Source organism: Anas acuta, chromosome 2 (assembly GCF_963932015.1).
Source record: "Anas acuta chromosome 2, bAnaAcu1.1, whole genome shotgun sequence".
Lineage (NCBI taxonomy): Eukaryota > Metazoa > Chordata > Aves > Anseriformes > Anatidae > Anas > Anas acuta.
In genome coordinates, this window is record NC_088980.1 from 54,706,801 (window position 1) to 54,729,805 (window position 23,005).

General features: G+C 38.3%; 1 protein-coding gene across 2 annotated transcripts in view; it reads right to left on the bottom strand.

Annotated features, from left to right (window-relative positions):
- ADCY1 (adenylate cyclase 1) overlaps positions 1–23,005 on the bottom strand; it is a 160,601-nt gene that overhangs the window by 59,350 nt on the left and 78,246 nt on the right. For both annotated transcript variants that reach the window (XM_068674818.1, XM_068674817.1), the window contains one exon: positions 14,166–14,293. In XM_068674818.1, the coding sequence (XP_068530919.1) occupies positions 14,166–14,293 (128 nt within the window). The remainder of the gene's footprint in view (positions 1–14,165; positions 14,294–23,005) is intronic.

Below are 23,005 nucleotides of genomic sequence, written 5' to 3' on the forward strand. Positions count from 1 at the left end.
GAATTAACTGGTGACGTCAGTCACCAGTAAAAAAGCATTTTTAATTTTGATGCCACTTTTGAGGAAGGATTCTTTATCTCTGTTAATGGAATATGCTCTCACCCTACCCTGACTTGTGAACGTTGAAAAGGAACCTTGAAGCTAATAAACTTACACAGTACATGCAGAGGAAATGCTATGCATGAATCTTTGCAGCTTTTCCCATTACAGCGGCACCTGGCATTCCACAGTTAAGTTGCAGTCCAAAAAGAGATAAAACGGGAGAATAAAAAAGCTACCTAATCAGTGTAATATTTAATTTTCTTTAGGATTTCAAATTAAACTTTCCAAAAGGATGATGCTCTGGTTACAATTTTCTCTTGGCTTTCATTGACCAATGTATTTTTTTTAAATATCATCCAAGTACAGTGGATTTGTTGGAGAGGTCTTTAAAAGGACTTTTTAGTTATTCCAGAAATAGCTATTACATTTTTGTGTTGTTGTACTTTTAAAACTACAATTAATTGAAAGGACACATAGAATCATAAAGGTTGGAAAAGAACTCCAAGATCATCTAGTCCAACCATCATCCTACTAACAATGTCACCCATTAAACCATGTTCCTAAGCACCAACTCCAACATTTCCTTAAACACCCCCAGGGATCGTGACTCCATCACCACCTGGGCAACCTGTTCCAATTGTAAGTACTCTTTCTGAGAAGAAATGTCTCATAATTTCCAACCTAAACATCCCCAGTGCATCTTGAGGCCATTCCCTCTAATCCTGTCACTAGTTATTTGTGAGAAGAGGCTGACACCCAGCTCCCCACTACTTCCTTTCAGGTAGTTGTACAGAGCAATAAGGTCTCCCCCGAGCCTCCTCTTCTTGAGATTAAACAACCCCAGTTCCCTCAGCCGCTCCTCATAGGACTTGTGTTCCAGGCCCTTCACCAGTTTTGTAGCCCTCTTCTGGAACTTATTCCAGTACCTCAATGTCTTTCTTGTGGTGAGGGGCCCAAGAATGAACACAGTACTTGAGGTGCAGCCTCACCAGAGCAGGGGGACAATCACCTCCCTGGTAAGCCAGGATGTCATCAGCCTTTTGACCACCTGGGCACACTGCTGGCTCATGTTCAGGTGAGCATCAATTAGCACCCCCAAATCCTTTTCCTCTGCACAGCTTTCCAGCCACTCTCCCCCAAGCCTGTAGCACTGCATGGGACATGCAGCACAGGACAAGATGTGGGGTGAGGAGCACAATATATCTGGCCTCAATTTAAGCAAGGAGCTTCGCAGCCATGAAGTGCTGAAGTATGTACCATGTCAGCTACCACCAATGTGAGTAGCGTGGAGATCTTTTGTCCTCAAAGGGAATTCAGGCCTACCACAGTTTTCAGTCATATTTTATACAACAGGAGAGAAAGGCTTATGCACTATTTTCTAAGAAAGTATTTCCTTATCTTATTTCTACCACTGCAAGTCAGAATTCCTTTTTTTTTTTTTTTTTTCCTTCCCAGTATCTGTTCCTAGTCAAGCCTTAAAAATGACTCCAAGGAGTCCTAAAAGGATTCTACTCTCACAGGGCTTGCTGCATACTTGGCAAAGCACTGAGGAAATGAAAGGAGCTAACAATATAAGCCACCTAATGATAACTTAACCTTTGTATCCTTACCTGTACACGTGTAGTAAACAACTGACTTTATACCAAGACCTGATAGCATGCAAGGCAAAGTATGTTAGGATTATGGTTTGCTTGCCTATCTATGCTCTCTTGAATAACTAAATACTTGTATAAATATCTTCACCAGCATACCTGCAAGTGTGTATTTCTCTATTTGTAAATTAATGTTAAAAAAGTTTTCATTTAAAACAGCATATAAAACCTCATGTCAAATGTATGCTTTTCTTTGTCCTAGCTGGCTCAGGAGAAAGGGGAAAAACTCATCTGCTTGTAGAAATTTGAATATCATAACAAATTAAATGAAAAAAAAAATGAGCAAAGAAATACAACATGGATGATTGTACTCCTTGTTAAAAAATCTGGACTGTATAATGTACCAATGAACCATAAAGCAGAATCTGAACACATTTGTTTTTTCACAAAAGATTTCCAGAAGTAGTCACTTAGTAAAAAATCTAAATCAAGAACAACTTTTCTCATTTTTCCAAGAAACCACAGTATGTTTCAGGGAGGCTTTCATCATTAAATTTGAGTCAGGAAAACAAAAAACAAAACAAAATCAATCAATCAAACAAACAAACAAACAAAAACTTCATGGGCAGTTTATTAAACATTTTGAATTTACTTTGAATTTATTATGTGTCCCTGTGTCCCCTAATTTTCATGAACATACTCCAGTGAACTATCAAAAATGAAGAATTTAAGTAATGTGTAAAGAAGAGTCTTCAAATATAACATTAGAATCATAGAATATCCTGAGTTGGAAGGGGCTCAAAGATTATCAAGTTCAGCTCCTGTCTCCACACAAGACCACCCCAAAATCAAACCATATGTCTGAAATCATTGTCCAAATGCTTCTTGAACTCCATCAGGCTTGGTGCTGTGACCACTGCCCTGCCATCCACCTTCTCAGTGAAGAACTTTTTCCTAACATCCAACCTGATCCTCCCGTCACAGTACCATGCTGTTCTTTTGGGTCCTTTTGCTGGGCACCAGAGAACAAAGATCATCGCCTGTCCCTCTGCTCCCACTCATGAGGAAGCTGCAGGCCATCATGAGGTCTCCCCTCAGTTTCCTCTTCTCTAGGCTGAACAATCCAAGTGACCTCAGCCACTCCACATATGTCTTGCCCTTTAGACCCTTCATCATCAGAAAAGTACCACAATCATATTTCCAAACAGCATCAACTTTTTTGTAATAAAATATCACAAGAACACCTAATGACACATTTTAAATTAATAATGCATTTCTGCAAAAATACCAGTACTTCATAGACAAGCCATGAACTGGCAAACTAAAAGAATTTTAACAAATAAATTATTCATTATAACTTATTTTTCTTAGGTTTGGAAAAAATATTCTCAAAAATTTTCCAAATGTTAATACAAAAGGAAGCTCAGAAACAAATGGGACTAAATATATATACGTATATATATATATAAAGCTGTAGGCTTGTAGAGTCTATTCACTTAGAAGATATTCATCTACTCTGACAGCTTATGTCTCCTACTAATCCTTTACATTTTAGTTCTCTACTTAGCTATAAATATTTCATGTGCTGCTACATATGGTCAAAGTCATTTAGATAATCTACAGAATTGCTCTGTGAAGTAAATACATTTATCCACACCCATGCTGAATTTGAAGCAACAGAGGAAAAAAAAATAGAATGTCTGTACCCAATTTCCTTTAAGTTATTTAGATCCTTTCTTAGGTCCAAAAATACCTGCATAGAAATAGATGTTTCCTGGTTAAAGGCATAGACAAGATTGTTGGTTCAGTTATATATGTTTGATTTTTATGTATGCACAGTTCTAAGATAACAGTGCCCTTTAACCACAAGGAATTTTGCATGTCTCCCTAACTATATCTGGGTCATTTCCACTTCAACATAATTTAGAAATGGTTAGTTCTTGGATATTAATGACAAAGAATGTCTTTCTGTGAACTAACTTCAGATTGGGAGAATTTCAACTAATTTGCTAATTACTGCTACAGAAGCCATGAGGAGGAGGAGACTTAAAATGAACGTGCTCATAGAAGGTAAAAACCAAAAAACAAACAAACAATTGAGCAGATTGATATTACCTTACACACATGTCTTTGGAAGGCAGACACCTGAAAGCACTGAAATAATATTTCAAATACCAAGAAAAGAGTATTTCAACCCTGAATGGCAGTCAGTTCCTGGCCTGGGCAGCCCACAACCTTCTCTGCATTTCTTACTCCACCCTGCAGCCCACCCATCAGGATGGATGGATAGAAATGGTACGGAGCAGATCTGCAGCAAAAGCCTGTGGGACTGGCAAACACTATCTCAGGAGAAGGAAACAGGGATTTCTATGCCCTCAGGAGAAAACCCAAATGAGGGAGCATCACTATTGCAAAGCTCTGCTTTACCCTGCCCGTTATCATGACCTAGCACCTGCTCGGAGCTCACAGTCTCACTTTTCTATTATCTACAGGTTTCTCTGAAGAAAACAGAAATACAAAGATGGCAACAGTGACCTTCCCCTTGCCAGGCCCTCGAGGAACACCTTGTGCCTGCGTAGCTGTGGACTGGAAGCCGTACAGGTCCCCAATGTGCAGTTTGGAGGGGAGGCTCTAGCACTCAAGGGTGGTGGCAGCACAGAGAAATGAGGAAAAAAAGTTAGCACTGGGGATGGCCATGAGCAGGATCATCCCAGATGCAGCACAGAGCTAGCAGCTGTCCTTGTGCCTGTGGGATACCAGGTAGAGGGAATGGATTCTTGGGAGGATTGCAGGGTTCTTCTCCCCAGGGTCTCTACTCCATGCTCCTGGGCACTGAGTAAGGGCTCGGATGAGAGAGAAGGAAAAAGAAAATTAAGTTGAGCCCAGGATGGACTGCCACACCAAGTGATGGATGCTGCTTATTCCCAGTCACCAATACCTCTTGGAGCACCTAATTTGGCCTGGGAGGACATAGCACAGTTGCAGAGGGAGCCACTGGTTGCTGTGGAGGCTTCTCCTGTCTCCCCCATGGCCACCCACCAGGTATCTGTCAATTCTGCTAGGACACAGCCACACTCCAGGATGTACCTGTGCTGCATGAACATGATGTTCCACACCCCTTCCCTGACTCAGAAACAGTACTGGCTAGAGCTGCATACTTTCCCAGTATGTTGCTCATCTGGAGTAAGACAACAGAGACCTGGAGCAAGACAGCCTGGGCTATGAAGGACTGATTGCTTCAGGAAACAAGAGGTTCACTTTGACAGAGGTACAAGCTAACAAAAATTTCAACAATGATGGTGAAGTCAGCTCATGATAGACAAATTTTTCCTCATCTGAAAATTTATGCACCTGTTGCTGATTCTCCCAGAACTCAAGGTGAATGCACTCCCACCTGTCCAGACTTTCCCAAGCCCAGGACTTCTGAAGAACCAGCAATGTTTACGCCAGGTAACATAGTGCCACTCTTGCTCAGACAAAAGAAGACTCCAGCAGGACTCCGGCCATTTCACTTGGGCTTTTTTAAAGGGGCTGTTGTTGTACCCCTCCTTCCACAGTTCAGCCATTGGGCTTTTTTAAAGGGGCTGTTGTTGTACCCCTCCTTCCACAGTTCAGCCAATGACCAAGCCCAGAGGCAGAAGATTGTTCAAGTATCAGCCTCCATAATGCCCAAACAAGCATCCACAGAATGTGCAGGTGGAAAACAAGCCCAACTTCGTATGTTAGGCCTTACATGGATGACTGATGGAGTCATCCATATGAGGTGGAGTCATCCATATGTGATACACTCACCTATGTGACACAGAGAAAAGTTGATTTATCTCCTGTTAGACCCCACTGAGGTGCCTGGATTTCAAGAAGCAAGGATTCTTTCCTTCAGACCTCTTCAAACTCCACATGTAGTAGGAACATTCAATACAGAGGACAAGACAAGTCCTGTTACAAAAAAAAAAAAAAAAAAAAAAGCTCCTCCCCCGTAATACATATAGGTTAAATTGAAGTATTCAGGACCAGCTGCTGCGATCTACAAATGTGCTACCAATGTGCTAATGTAGACATAGCCACTGATCCAGCCAGTGTTGCAATTTTCTCTGAGTCAGTACTAAAATTGCCTCCCAGTAAGATGTCAAGGGAAGAAGTATTGTGAAAATGTACCAGTTATGTGACAATATGAATGATTACATGACTCCATTACATTTCTAACAAGTTTATTAATGTTATCCCAAATATTCCATTCCAGTCTCAAATCTAGTATTTATATCCTGCTCACACATTCCGTCCTCATTTCCAATTAGAAACGTTATTGTTCACTTCTTGCCCTGTGGATTTACTAAGCACATTTAAACAACTCACACATTCTATATCCTAAGAGTTTATAGTTGTTAATTGAGCCAAAGGATTATTTAATATAATTTATATCAGTTGATGAAGAGCTCCACAGGGAAGGGCAAACTGCTATTTAAAATTTATAAAATTTCCCTGCCTCACACTATCTTAAATCAGAAATCTAGTCATTATATGGGGAAGAGGGGGAAGAGCATGGTTAGCTGAGCAAAACTTCTCCACACAGCAAATAGCTGGTAAACATCTACTGAGAAAGTAAAATACTGGAGCAAATATACTGGAACATTCAATTGTAGCAAACAGTTTAAATAAGGTGAAGAGCATACTTGGCCTAACTGACTTCAAAACTGAGGTGAGGACAGTATCTTCCGTATTAGAGGTGCTAATGAACATGGCCATTTAAATGATATTCCTAAGAAAATCTGACAGTCCAAACTTAAAAGCAACATTGGTCATATGCAACACTTAACCCCCACTTAAATATTGCTGTGATGGCTTAAGCGACTCTGAATTAGAACAGCTAGCTTGTACTGAGGCACTGACACAAAACACATTGACAACACAAGTTCCTTTGGAGTAATATGAGAATATAACACTATCTGCTTTGTTTCCTTGTTTGTTTGTTTTATGAAAAAGAGCAAAGGATCTTTCTGTCATGATTCTAGTCTGACTTTAACTGCACCCCTGAAAAAATGCTTTGTAGAAGGCAAATGAAATTGTGACAAGTTTTTTGTTGTTGTTTTATAATTTTCTGTGAAAAAATATAATTCTATTTGAAACTCTCAATCTAAATGTAATTGAGACAACATTCTCTGATGATACTTGCATGCAGCATCATGTTCTAGGACACCTAAATAAGAGCTACACAGAGCACTAAGAGAACAGAAAGTATCAATTTACATGAACTCAACATTCAACTCAGTAAATCACAGATCTCTCAAACAACCGCTAGGAACTTCTATTCCTCCATTTCCTGGAAAAAAAAAAGGAAACAGTGGTGGTATATATCTCTGGGATAGGCACTTTTGACAGATCCATCTTTATTAGATGGTATTGTGAGGAATGTTTTAACAATTCCAATTCGTGTCCATAAATTCGTGTCCATAAATTCGTGTGCATAAAGAATAATTCTGTTTGAATCCTGTCTGCCTCTGGGCCCTGCACTGGCAATTTAGTTCTTGAACCACAGATGCAGTGTGTCCCAGTCTCCCCCTCATTCTAGTCATTTTATCACGTCTTCAGAAAACACTCCTTAAATTTATGAACCTGTTTGCTTTTGTTATTCCGGACTTCTATTTCTAACAGTTACGGCCTTTTTTCCTGTCTTCTTCGAGATTAACTTAACACTGCTATAGATGTGTCTGTGAATGGCTGGGGAAGAATGTTTTAATTACTCGTGAAGCGTCAAATAAGAAAGCTGTTTGTGTTTGATGTCTGGGAGTTTTAGAACAACTGATAACAACTAGTGACTGTTATGAGATACTATGTGGATCCTTGGTATCTGGCCAGGGGGGCCAAGAGATTAAGAGGAAGAAAAAAGAAGCTGAAGGACGGTTGGGAGACAAGACCTGTGGAGAGTGTACAGAGAGTGTTCCATAAACTTGGAATAGTGCCGAGTAAGTACAAAGGGTGAGAGGAAGACTACGAGCCTTCAGCATGAAAGACCCCTAGAGACCCCCAGAGGAGACTGATGCGCATGCTCCAGTAGGAGGAACTGGACCCCGGAAGCTAATTATAATAATCTATTTTTTTAGAAGTAGTAATGAATATGTATTAGTCTAGGTGCATAAAAATCAGCTGCTTGATGTAACTGGTGTGCGTCCTGGTGGAGCAGAGACTCCCGGTGCACCCAGCGCTGTTTGCTTACCTCTATTCCTTTATATTCTTTTAATAAATCCTATTTTTTTATTTAATCCTAATTTGAATCCTGAGCCATTTATAACAGTATTATCATGCTTTTGTATGTTTATTTATCCTAGGTAACATGACAAAGCTGTCATAAGGCATAATGTCTTCAAAACATAAGTTTACAATGCCAGGGCCTAGTTTCTTCAGTAAAGTTAATAGATATTTAGAACAGTACCACCTGGCATCCAGCTCTGACACTGGATAATAGGAGTTTAAAAACAAAAATGACTGCCTCTCATGACACCGATAAGCTGCTACACCTAGTAGTCACACCATTAAAAAATAAAATGTTTCATTCCAACTTTACCGTCATAAGTTCTACACTTCTCCTTTTCATTTGCTCATCATATTTTCAAACAAATTAGCTTGGGCAATCCATATTCAGGCTTTGGTCTTTAATAAGGACTGAAGACATTTTCCTAATCTTCAGAAGAACATATTTTCCTGCTTTGGAGCTATTTGTGCACTTTGCTTATCCACGTGCTTCTGTCAACAAGAGTATTTGAGCAAGTGGAGATGCTACTCCACTTGAAGTAAAAGAAAAAAATAAAATAATACTGCCATCAAGGGCAAGAGTTCATGGAATGAATCATTTTCCTGTTTTCCCTCATAAGCACAACTGGCACATTCATTTAACTGAGGAAAGAAATATGCACCAAGCCTGGATCCTTACTCACATTAATTCCTCAAAAAAAAAAAAAAAAAAAAAAAAAAAGAGAGAGAGAATTCATTTTGCAAATATACAAAGGAAATGGATAGCTTTGCCTCTTCTCCATCTTGCCCTCTCTCCCCATAATCTGGTTACTGACTACACACTCTGAAGGCTTTCAAACTTATAAATCCTGTTAAAAATATAATTTCGAAATTTTCATTTAATTATATTCTACTACAGGTATTAACTAGATGTTTACTAGATGTTTCTAGATAACACGCTGCTTAGAATCTGCCCATCTGCTTAGAATCACAGAATCACTGAGGCTAAAAGGGGTCTCAGGAAGTCATGTGGATGAACCTCCCATCTCTAAGCAGGTTCAGGTACAGCAGGTTGCCTAGAACTGTGCCCAGATATGTTTTAAATATCTCCGATGATACAGACTTCACCGCCTCCCTCTGCAAACTCTCCAGTATTTGAACATCTCCATGGCAAAAGTTTTTTTTCTTATGTTTAAATGGGAATTCTTGTATTTCAGTTTTTGCCCATTGCCTCTTGTCCTATCACTAGATACCACTGAGAAAAGTTTGGCTTTAATCTTTTTGCATCCTCTCATCAGTTACTTGTATGCACTGGTAAGATCTCCCCGAGTCTTTTCTTCTCTAGGTTGAAAAGTCCCAGAATATTCTACCCTTTTAAATTCAATTCCTTTTTCAAATTTACATTGTTGTGACAGCAGCCAAAAAATAATAACATACAAAGGGAACATAATTAATTTCTAATATTGGTCAAATAGAGAATTCAAAAAAGAAAAGTTAAGACAGTTATTATTTGTACACATGAAAGATAGCATAACTAATGAAATAATGATTAATACTGAGCTTAAAAGAGAGAAGAGCAATAGGCACTGTTTTCAAGGACTTAAAAAAAAAAAAAAAAAAAAAGACTTCTGAAAATGAGTAAAAGGCTTGTATATTTAACTATGTGTCTTCTAAAGCCCAATGCTTCCTTATAAATATAGTATGGAAGAACACACATAAATAACTTTTGGATCTCTTTTCTATTTCAGGATTTGTCCTTTGTGCGCTATGTTGTTAAGTACTCCCTTCCAGTGTGTTTGTAGGGAAGAAAAGCACCATACAGTGATTCTTTTAGGATTTTGTGTTATCACAGATGATCATATATTATCATAGATTACAAAGTCTTTTGTCAGTTTTACAACTTTTACAAAGATAACAGGAAGTGTTTAAATATTCATGTTTTGAAACAAAGGGAGAATATGGACTCATTTACCCAACCCTTAACATTGTGATTTATTTTATAAATTTATATTACAATAAATCACATGGACTGGACTAGAAATGGGAATCAGCCTTCATGTGTTTTACATATTTCTCTCCTATTTTTAATTCTTTAAAGTCTTCTGCAAAGAAATATCAATGAATACAGGTTCACATAAAAAGTTCAGGTTGGTATGAAAGAACAGTATATGTGGTAATGCCCATGTTCCCCTAAGTCATTAGCAGGGTTTGAAGAAACAGCCATTACTTCCATTGAGACAAACTCTCCTGAGAAAAGCATACAGTGAACTCAGTGAGAGGATCATAATACACTCTTCTGCAAAATCAAGCCTTCGCACAAATAAGCATGATCTAAATTTGGAAAAACAATTGCATCATGTATTCACCTGTATATATGTGCATATTCATCCTCACATACAAATATCTGACATGAAAAATATGAAGTGGTCAAAGATTTATTAGAAATAATAAAGAAGGTAAAATGTTCCAAATGCCAGGCATGGACATTTGTGAGAAATTTGCTTTTAAGTCTCTTTCTGATTGACCAAATCCCTCAACTTGTTATTCCTATTGCCTGAGGAATAATGAATATTCGATAAACAATACCTATACTTATTGAATAAATTGGGTAGGGAGCTGAAAATTTCATCTCTGAGTTGAAGAGAAAATATTTCTGTTTCCACAAACAGGTAAAAATTACTTTAAAATTCTGCTTTAAAAATCTGCTTATAAATTAGAAATATTTGGAGAAGTCCCTGGGAAAGAGACTGATGGGAAGAATGAATCATGTGATTCTTTTGTCTAATTGGCTTTAGAATAGAATTCTGTGACATCACATGAACATACATAGGGTAAAGACTGGAAGACAGACTGAAATAAAGAAACACAGCAGCCAGCAGCATCATATTAATCAGATTAATAGATTTTTTGTTTAATACAGCACTGAAGTATAACTGAGGAGTAACTGGAATTACAAAACACATAATTTGAATTCAAAAGGCTTATGTTTGTTTGTTATATATATATATATATTCTGTATTTAATAGTTAACTATTTTTAAATTGAGATTACACTGTGGTCTATTCACCTTTGCAGAGAAGGTAGGTCTTCTTTTTGTGCAACACAAAAGCTTACGGATTAAGTGAGGGGAAGCAGAACTTTGAATCAACTCTGTATTTCCAGCAGCCCAGCTAACACCAGAGAAAAGGAATAACTGACTACTGGAAACAGTGACCAAACACTTTCCATTACAGAAAAGGTGAAGGCTCTGATGTGACACACTTTTACAGTGCCCATCACACATGATATACTGGAACAGCAATCTCATCCCAAATGCGCTGACTATTATTTATTTAGATATAGAATTAATACAGGTGTGCACTCCCTCCTACAGCCTCTCTATAAAACACAAGTACATGCATGCATATAGACACAGAATAAGGCAATAGTGAAGAAATCTCAATCCCTTTATCCCTTCCCTCCTGTGTAATGAAATAGATCTCCAGCTCTTGCTAAAAGCTCATTCGCAGTTCTCTCACATTCACATTTTTCTTCTTGGTAAAACAACAATCCATGCAGACCTCTCAAACATAAAAAAATCTTTCTTATCAGCAAGTAAAGTTCACATTACATTTCTGAAAAGTAGACTAAATTGAAGGTTTAAACATGACATATGGAAATGAGAAATCTGAAAGCTATCATTTTGGGAATACAAACAGACACAACAGGCATACATCAAGACTGGTTTTAAGATTGCATACTGGTAGGTGAAAGGAGCAGTTTAAAAACAATAATTCAGATTTCTTTCTTTGTGGAAAATAACAACTGGAATATTTCATGATTTACCATGATCTTTCCATCTTCTAATAAGTACATGCCTGTGACTCTATATACTTGTACTTGTGCACTTTTTTTTTTTCACAGTGATTAAATGGACTGGAAAATTGTTGTCTAGAATTATTCTTCCTAAAAATCAGTATATCTGATTTTTATACCTGTAACCTGAATGCAACAGTACTAATTGTTAGGGAGGAAGACATGGTGGGGAAAGGGGATATACCTCTGAGTGAAGAAAGCATGCCTGAGAACACTATCACTCTAAGTAATGGCAGGGAAATACTTTCGAACTGTATCAATGCAATCAGCAAGAGCTCTAGAAATGCAATATGACCGATTGCCCAACTGAAAGGCTTCTACGCCAATGCACACAGCATGGGAAACAAGCAAGAAGAATTAGAAACCACGGTTCAATGAGACAAATATGACCTGATTGCGATCATGGAAATGTGGTGGGATGGATCACATAACTGGAATATCAGAATAGGGAGCTATAAACTCTTCAGAAGGGATATACAGGGAAGGAAGGGAGGTGGTATTGCCCTCTACATTAGGGAAGTAATTGATTGTGACGAGTTGCCTTTGAGAAACAGCCATGGACAGGTTGAGAACTTATGGGTCAGAGTTAAAGACCGCAACAATAAACGACACCTTGTGGTTGGGGTCTACTACAGGCTGCCTGAGCAAGGGGAGCCTGTGGGTGAGGCATTGTACTGGGTCTGCATTCTTGCTTCAACTACAAGAAGTGTCACACTTGCATGCTCTCATCCTGATGGGGGACTTCAACCACCTGGATGTCTGTTGGGAAAACTACAGAGCAGGTTGTAAGCAATCCATGAGATTCCTAGAGTGCATTGAGGATAACTTCCTGGTCCAGGTATTAGACAAACCAACCAGAGGAGAAGCATTACTTGACCTGGCGCTCACCAGCATGGAAGAGCTCATTAAAGAGGTCAAGACTGGAGGTAGTCTGGGTTGCAGTAACCATGTCCTGGTTGAGTTTATAATCTTGAGGAATACAGGCCTGGCAAAGAGCAAAGTCAGGACCCTAAACTTCCAAAGAGCAAACTTCAAGCTATTTAAAGACCTAGTAGCTGAAATCCCCTGGAACACTATCTTCAGGGACAAAGGAGGTGAGCAAAGTTGGAGACGCTTTAAGGATGTTTTCCTTAGAGAACAAGAACTCTCCATCCCCCAGCATAAAAAAGCAGGCTGGGAGGGCAGACAACCAGGATGGCTGAGTTTGACCTGCTGGTCAAACTGAAGTGCAAGAAGGAAATGCACGGGCAGTGGAAGCAGGGACACTTAGCCTGGGAAGTGTACAGAGATATGGTCTAGATGTGCAGCGATGGGATAAAGAAAGCCAAAGCACAGATGGAACTAAACTTGGCAAGGGGTGCTAAAGAATAACAGGAAGGAATTCTTTCCTCAGACCAGTACTGTTTAATATCTTCATCAATGACACAGACAGTGAGATCAAGTACACCCTCAGCAAGTCTGCAGATGACACCAAGCTGAGTGGTGCAGTCAATACACCAGAAAGAAGGGACGCCATCCAAATGGACCTGGAAAAGCTTGAGAAGTGGGCCTATGTGAACCTAATGAGGTTCAACAAGTCCAAGTGCAGTGTTCTGCACCTGGGTTAGGGCAATCCTGGACATGAGTACAGACTGTGAGAAGAACTGATTGAGACCAGCCCTGCAGAGAAGGACTTGGGGGTTTTGATGGATGAAAAGCTTGACATGAGCTGACAGCGTGCGCTTGCAGCCCAGAAGGCCAACTGCATCCTGGGCTTCATCACCAGAGGCATGGCCAGCAGGTTGAGGAATGTGATTGGCCCCCTGTGATTCTGCCCTTCTGAGGTCCCACTTGGAGTATTGTGTCCAGGTCTGGAGCCCCAAGCACAAGAAGGACATGGAGCTGTTAGAGTGGGTCCAGAGGAGGGACACAAAGATGATCAAGAGGCTGGAGCACCTTTCCTATGAAAATAAGCTGAGCAAGCTGGGGCTGTTCAGCCTACAGAAGAGAAGGCTCTGGGGTGACCTCATCACAGACTTTCAGTACTTAAAGGGGTCTCATAAAAGGGATGGAGAAGGACTCTTTACTCAGGTAAATAACAATAGGAAAAGGGGTAAAGGTTTCAAACTAAAAGAGATTTAGATTAGAGGTTAAAAGGAAATTCTTCACTCAGAGGGTGCTGAGGCACTGGAACAGGTTACCCAGAGAGGTTATGGATGCCCCATCCCTGGAGGTGTTTGAGACCAGGTTGGATGAGGCCCTGGGCAACCTGATTTAGTGGGTGACATCCCTGCCTATGGCAGGGGGGTTGGAACTAGCTGATCCTTGAGGTCTCCTCCAACTCAGGCCATTCTATGATTCCATGATTGTATGAATGGTAGCAGGCACTGTTCCTCTGAAAATACCTCTTATGAATGCCACACAGAAGCTGCTGCAGCACTCCTGTCCAGGTATACCACATGCAATACTTACGTGATGGTGTCAATCATGTCCAGTCCCATTTCAACACAGCAATGAGCATGATCCGTTTTGGGCTGGGTCAATCCTGATACGCAGTAATAACAGTCACCTAGGATTTTTATTCTTCTGCAATGGTTTTCCTTTAATAAAAACAGAATTGGAAAAGTTTTACTGTTTACATAAATGTTATAATATTTAAAGGAGAAAATATTCTCCAACAATATGCAGTCAATCAGGGAAACCTTTTGTGTTCATGTGAAATAATTTACAGTCCATGAAATCTGGGTTCCCTGTAAAGAACAGCTGACATATGCACATTTATTTATTTAATTTATTTTAAAATATATACATTTAAAATAGTGGTCAGCCCCACATTGCTTAACACACATAGGATAACATTGTTTAACATAGTTCTGAACAAAAATTATTCCGTTACCCTCGTGTTAGGTCAAGATTTGCAAGGACACTTCATTCTGTATGAATCCAAATGAAAGGACTGAAGTCAAAGAGCTACTGAATGTTAGGAAATGTTAGGAATGTTAGGAAAGAAATGTATTTTGAGAAGCTTTTGTTCAAATCCAGTTCCAGTTACCAGGAAAGACAATTTGAAATTTGAAAAAGAAAATTTGTAAAGGTACCTACATCTGCGCATTACCAATACATAAATCACAACTTAAAAACTTATGCACTCTCAGCATAAACATGATGTACCTGCACATCAGAAGAAGTCACTTTTCATTGCCATTGAATTTATCTACTGCTTGCATACAATTCAAGTTCTACAACCATAGAAATCAGGCTAAGCCTCTTCCATTTTGAAAAAGCAATGATAGGATATGATAATTACTACATCACTGTGAGTAGAAAGTTCATTCCTGAACAGAGAATGCATAACAAAGTGCCTTTTAACAAAGCCATGGCTTTAACTAATAAAATATGAAGAAACATGAGAAGATGATGGTATACCTTTCAGCTGGACTACGACAACTTCTAACCATTTAGGATATGGCATAAAAAAATAAATAATCTGACTAAAGAAATACAACTTACACTTTTGTCTTTAGTGACAAAAGGCTTGGAGGGGGAGGGGGTGTTGGTGGTGATTTTAAACTGGAAAAAATGGCCTATTTTCAAATGACATATATCCTCATTCAATCTTATGCCTACAAGAATCATAGCCTTCCTGATTTGACCACAGACTCCATTGCATTACCCATATTCCAGCTCAGAAGTGATGGTTATACATACAGTGATCCTGTCCTGTCTAACATGTCATGCATAGTATTCAGGGCTTAGTATTACACACTCTTCCAGCTGCTGTCATTCCCAAGCCTGTATATGTTTCTGAATATTGAACAAGTATTATACTTTAAGATTTACCTCAGTTCAGGTACAGAAGAAGGCACGTTAACGCTTTGGGAAAATTGGTTTGCCTACTTCTTTTTATGTGCATATTAATTTAGCAGTAAATTCATATCTTCAATCAAAGAAACAAGTTATGTTTTTGGGTATGCCTAACTAGTAGAAAAAGCTTTTCTAAGAGAGGCTACTTAAAATGGCTTCTGCTGTACAACACAATTTAAAATATACTGTTATTTATCATTGCTCGTATATAATTTAATGAATGTGATCATAATTATTCTGGAAGCATTGTCACTGGGGCCTTAAAGTATCCCTGTATCCTCTAGCCACAAAATGTCTCATGAATCTTACTTGAAGTTTTAATATGATATTTTGAGATCCCTGGTTAACTGGTATTATAAAAGTAAAAGAATTATTGATACAAAGTAATATGCAAACCTCGAAATCCATCCTGACACAAAACACACCTTCCAACTCAAGGTTTTTGGACAGAAACCACTAAGTTTTTTAATAGAAACCACTCATTTTAAGTAGAAACCACTAAATTATACTGCCAAAATAAGCCACTTTTAAAAAATTGTGGGCAAATCTTGAAGGAGTAGAGGGTACTCAATAGTTCAGGCTGAGACCATCTTTCCAAAATAAATGCAGTTTTGGCCCACAGTTTACAGTTCTCCATAAAGCTCTTTTCATCTTCAAATTTGGTATGCATGGTCTGTGGACAGGCAATGACTATTTGACCCAACCAAAAGATATTCAGAAAAGCCATTTCAGTAATCTGGGGTGGATAATATGTATGTGTTAATTGATCAATATTCACTCTGCTTCAGTGTCTATGTCCAAAATGGCTCATTTCAAATTACTTGTTTTTCTTAGAGAGTTTACTGTGCTATAGACCAGTACTTCACATTTTACAGTGGGATACAGGAAATTACTCTATTACTAGCAGACTGGTAGATAGTTTGAGAAAGGAAAAGACAGTACAGAGCTCAATCCATTTCCACTTTCTCATGTCACTTCATTACTCATGCAAATGAAAAATAAAAGAAAATAAAACTAAAGCATTTTCTAGAAACACATCAATTCTGATGGAAGATATATGGCTAAATCACCTGGTGTTTTTGAAAACACTACTCTGTTCCTTATCAGATGTTATCTCCACTTTTCTTATTTATCATCATCAATTAGTATACAGTAATCTCTAGCAAAATCACTTGTTTTCTTTTCCTCTCTATGTGAGACAAAATTCCAGGAAGGAGATGCAGCTTTATAAGAGCAATCTTTATAAGCACTGATATGCAAATTAACAAAACAAACTCTTTTCCTCTCTTTGTTTTGTTTCCTCAGCACCTTCCAAAAAAAAAAAAGCCCTTGACTCAACAATATTTTTCACACTTGCAACAGTGACAAATTCAAGTGTGATAGGTATAAATTCTAGTTACAGATAATACAAGCAATGCCTGTTACAAACAGCTGATAATTTGGTTTTATGAACATGACAAAAAGCAGCAGAGATTACTAGCACAGCATTATCCAGGCAGCTTGCCCACCTGTTGTTCTTTACCAAGGTATTCCTGAGCAGATCTGCACAATTCCCCCTGGCACAACCGACATTCACAGTGTTTGTCAGAGTGAAGTAGAAGACCAGCATGGAAGGCAAAGGATCCTTCAAAGTTGCTAAGAGCTTTCTTTACACTTTTAGACAAGTACTGACATACAACAGTTTATTCTCATACAACAGTTTATTCTATCTGTCCATTACAAAGAAGAGGGTTTTGTAGTTGTTTTAGGTGTTTGTTTTTGTTTGTTTTGTTTTGTTTTAAATGTGTTTTGCAGAAAGAGTGATGTCACCATTTGTATCAGTTAGATAAAAGGCATCAAATTTTCAGTTCATATTAATCAGCATGGTATCATGCGTTTCAGGGGAAATGCATTAATTTACACCAGCTGTCCCTCTAATCCTCAAGGGCCCAAGCCTAATTCAATGACACAGGCCAAATGTATCAGTTACAGTCCTTCCTTAGTGAAATAACTATTGGGGGAGGAGGGCAAAACAAAAAACGCACCTCTAAAACTCCCCAAAGATGTAAAGTGGCAATAAATTGCATTTAGTATTTATCTCTTCATAAATCTAGAACTTCATTCTGCTTCCAAAGAGATCAATGAAACATATGGAAATTTGATTAAGAACAAGACAGAAGTAACCCCTGTTAGCACTGTAACTTGCTTTCAGTGTATTTATACGGACAGCATATTTAAAATTTATAGCACTCTAGGCCAAAGTGCTGTTAATCTCAATAGAAATTTGGCTTAAGAAGCTTTGAATCACTCTAGAAATTAACATAAATTTATCTATATTACAGATGTCTATAAAGACACTAGAGAGACTTGCAGAAAGATTAGTATTTTCTACAACATCCTCAAAAGCTGGAATCAAGTCTCTATTCAATTTTATTTTACTTTCTTATTAGATTGGAACAGAAGTAGGAAAAAAAAAAAACATAATATTTCAGTTAACATGCTGCACATATATATCATGCAGCACAAATATAGGCATTCGTACATATGTGCATGTATACATTCACAGACACACAGGTTAAAAATTTACCTATATCCCAAACACACATACAACATATGCAATAATGCAAATTAGAATATTGATCTTGTGAACTATTAATATACTAATACATGTAAATGTGGTTCAACCTGAAAGTCTAATTGGGCAAGATGCAAGTTTTGAGTCCTCTCTTTCAAAGCATTTGAGCCTAGCCTGGCACAAAATATCTGGGTGTTGATACCTGTTCCCTTTGTACCTGTATCCCTGTATCCCCATTGATAATCCACTCCTTCCTTTGCACAGAGGCATAGTACATGACTTACTGTTCCAAGTGCCTTTGGAAGGGCATGTACAGCGTTATGCTGTTAAAGAAATGGCCACCCTCCTTCAGAAACTTAGAAGAAAAGGCAGTGAATTGGATAGGGTTAGTCAGAAGGCTTTAGGGTGCAACTGAACAATATTATACCAAGTTACTAATTTCAGTTAATGGTGAGAATGAGACATCCTTTGTAAAACATTAGATTATGTTTCTGATATTTACACTTTCCTACCATATTTCATTCCCTTATAATATTAAACAAAATATAAAAGATCTTGTCCCCGTCACAGCTCAATAACTGTTCTGTGTACCAAAGGACATTAGAGAAAAACAAGGCCCAAAACATTCCGTGCAAAGGACAACCCAGTGAAAATCTCTTACAGTGCAGCAGTATTCACAAAGGATGCAGGTAGGTAAATTTATAAAATGATGAAGAAATTGTTTTAGATTCAAATGTGAAACAGTCCTCAGAACCCTTCTTTGAATCCTCTCTGAAAGGGCACTCTTTGTCGAAAAAAAAATAAAATAAAATTCAAGCCTACTTCATCTAACTCCTTATAGATAAAGACATGAAAATCCTGCAGTTTTCTCGTGCTTTCATTAACAGTAAACAGTAATATCACTTATCTTTTTTTACTTTTTTTGTTTTTCTTCAGTAAAACAGAAAGATTTACCAATATGCTTTCTCTGTGTAGTATTCAAATCTATTTTAATAACTGTGTTGGAAGTGCGCCACCCTATGAGACAGAGAATTGAATCCGTCTTATCAGATAAAGTTTATAGTCGCATGTGGAGGAATGGTTAAGTGAGGCAGGATATGTGGATGTTGAGCTGTTGGGAGACAATGGGCTAGTGAAGCACCGTACTCAACTCACATGAGCCTTGGCACGTATGCAGCTGGCTGAGAGCCAATCAGGCTCAAGGACACGATGCCCTTGGGCCATCGGGAAAGCCCCTAAGGTGGGACAGGTAGCCAAAAGAAGGAGGACCAGACTGAAAAGCCCGGGAAGTGTTAACCAATCCTGAGCTTAGTTTCTGCAATATGTATGAGTTGATTATGTTCAAACTAGATAAAAGGCGACTGAGCTATCCATTAAAGTTGAAGTTCACTGTTCACTCATATTGAGCATCTGGGTCTTCCTTCCGTCAGCAACAGTCACATCCTAAGTGTAGTGAAGTGACATGAAAATTACCACCAGCTACATTACACTTCAGTGTGCTAATAGTGGTAATGCATTTTTGAAAACTGTTCTACCAATTAGAAAATTTCACTGAATCCAAGGGGATGAAGCACCTGTCCTACAGGCTGAGCAAGCTGGGGCTGTTCAGCCTACAGAAGAGAAGGCTCTGGGGTGACCTCATCACAGACTTTCAGTACTTAAAGGGGTCTCATAAAAGGGATGGAGAAGGACTCTTTACTCAGGTAAATAACAATAGGAAAAGGGGTAAAGGTTTCAAACTAAAAGAGATTTAGATTAGAGGTTAAAAGGAAATTCTTCACTCAGAGGGTGCTGAGGCACTGGAACAGGTTACCCAGAGAGGTTGTGTATGTCCCATCCCTGGAGGTGTTTGAGACCAGGTTGGATGAGGCCCTGGGCAACCTGATTTAGTGGGTGACATCCCTACCTATGGCAGAGGGGTTGGAACTAGCTGATCCTTGAGGTCTCCTCCAACTCAGGCCATTCTATGATTCTATGGTTCTATGAATTCTCTCAATTACTGCATGCATATTTTAATATTTCTTTCAAATACATTTGATTTGTGGGTTTAAAATTTCATATAATCTTTCTGATAAACTTTTAATGGAATAATGCCTGAAAATATACAGTAACTTTGCCAACCTGTAGGTAAAAGTGACAAGTACTCACACATCTATTTGTCTCAGCATAAAATGAACAAACAGAGAAAAAAAATAAGAGAATGGGCTAACTTAACTGCAACACTCCATCATGTTTGATTTGGCAGCATAATGGGGACATATTCAGAGCAATAAGAGTGAGTATAGGCTTAACACGAAGAGCTTCTACAGAGTGATAGAAACAGTAGGAAAAAAAACAAATCTAGTTTCAGTATTGGAAGCACTGTAGCAAGTGGTTGTTAGGTTCTGATTGAGGAAAACTGGCCATCTCCAGATAAACATATTTAAGCTTGTAATTTAATAATATATTTGTGAAATCATGACACTTTATCTGCCATCACAGGAGCCATATCAATATATATGTAAAATATGTAGAACTATTCAGGATAACAATAAAAAGACATTTTGCTTCAAGTACTTTCTCTCATTTTAAGGGCAACTATATATGTTGACCTGCAATAACCTACATCTCTTGTCCGATCTCATACATGAACTTCCATTCTTACTATAAAGCCCCACCCTACTTTGAATGGAAACTAATTTAACAATACTTATATTGTTTCAGTCTTTGAGAGTGAGAACCCATTTAACTGTCATGTAGGTTAATTTGCATACTTGGAAATTAAAACGGATCTTAACAAGAATATTTTACACAATCATCATGACAGATATGCATGCTTGTCTCCTACTTAGAATCCTGTAAGATGTTGTTTTCTAATCAACATCCAAGGAGAAACAAGTCTACAACAAATGTATTACAAAAAAGTTGAAAAACTAAGCTCTAAATTTCCGGAAACTGATATTTTTTCAGGTTTCTTCTATCACAACAGAGAGGATTAAAAAAGCTGTCACTTTTGTGCACCAACCAAAACATGAAATTCAGTCATGTTCTAAACAAAAAATCATGGAAAATATTCAAGACCTAATCACTGGAAATGTCCATTTCCCTTGGCCTGCAAGAATTACTGAAAAATGATTGCATGAAAAGAACTAGCAAGATAGTGTATTCACCTGGCTATAAAGAAAGTAGTTTCCAGAGACAAATTTCAAGAAGATAAAAAGTAAGTTTTGAGATGAGCAAAGCTGACTGCTGTGAGGATAGTGCTGCTGGCCTCCAGCACAGGAGACACAGCCCTTCTAGTCACAAAAGACTCCATACAGGAGTGTGTGTACGCAGGGTACATTAGACAAGTAAAGTGTGCACCTGGGTTATCAACCAAACTACCCTTTTAATAATGAAATTAATTTGGCATTTCTGGATTGCAATTAGGCATCGCATTTGGATGACACCTGTTGAACTCCAGAAATACCTTTCTCTATGCCGGCTGCAGGAGTTTCAGTTCAAACGCCCACACTGCAGGCATCTGGAACTGATCAGAAAAATCCATCATGGTCCAATGCAAAGAAGCAAATCTCAGATTTGTGGAATATGAGCTCAGGAAGAAAATGATAATTCATAACAAGCATACAAATCATGACAAGAGATATGACATAGAAATGACATAGGAAGCACAGTACTCTCTAGCCTAAAAAGTACTATGAAGGAGGTCAGAAAAGGTACCTCTTCTGTAGTACATGCCCATTTGTATGTTCCTACTAAGTGTGTGATGTTAGCTTCCTCGCTGAAAAATTGTCCCACAGACACTTACTTCAGCTTAACACCATACACATCATTAATCTCAGTTCCTATATAGTCAAAGGCATATTCATTAACATAACTTCAGTCTAGGGACGCTTTCTTAGGTCTCTCAAGGAGACCTCTCCAAATGGTAGTTAAGAGCAGGATTCAAGCTTACAAGCACTATCTGCCTCAGTGGGCTTCTGTCTCTGCATTGACTCTTAAGGGAACTTTGGGAGACAAATCTCCTTAAACTTATCCTTTGCAAATATCCCCCCCTAGTGCACACTTACCAATTTCCACAAACAAGATCACATCCTGTATGTTCACGCTTTCCAACACTAACTTTCCCATCTGAACCAGCCCACAAAATTTTATATATTTTTATTTGTTTAAAATATAACATAGTTATATAAACTAAAAACATTGTATAGATTCAGTAGAATCAACTTTTTAAAGTTACTTAGAATCAACTTTTTAAAGCGATTGTTTCGAGGACTAGCTGGCTCTACAGCACAGGGAGGGACTGACAGTTCTTGACACAGTTCCAAAAAAAACCCACAACAAACAAAAACAAAAACAAAAACAAAAACAAAAACTCACACACACACAAAAAAAAAAACAAAAAAAAAACCACAATCTGATCAAGAAAAGTAATTTACTGGCCCTTTGCTTAAGGCTCAGCAGCAAGATCCTTAGAAGAGAAGAAGGTAATCAGGAAAATATAGTAAATTGAAATGGAAAGAAATAGATTTAGCCTACAAATATTGGCAAAGTCTGATAGCATACATAACTGCAAAAGCAAAGAACAAGGAAAACTTCAGTGCGTCCATCTGACTAACAGATGAGATGCTGTAAGTGGCAAGAACAAATAAATCTTTCATTCAGAATACTGATATCTTGAAAGGGACTAAATTTCATCTATCCTTATCTCTTTGTAAAAGGAAATTCTTAGAAGTCTGAGGTGCAAGAAGACAGAAGTTGAAAGGGAAATTATTGAAGATTCTCCATCCTTTACTGGATGCAGGGGGGAACATTACTGATGAGAAGGACAAAGCTGAAGTTCTTAATGCCTACTTTTTCAGACCACTTATCCTCAGGGTACTCAGCCCCTCAACCTGGAAGTCTGAGACAAGGA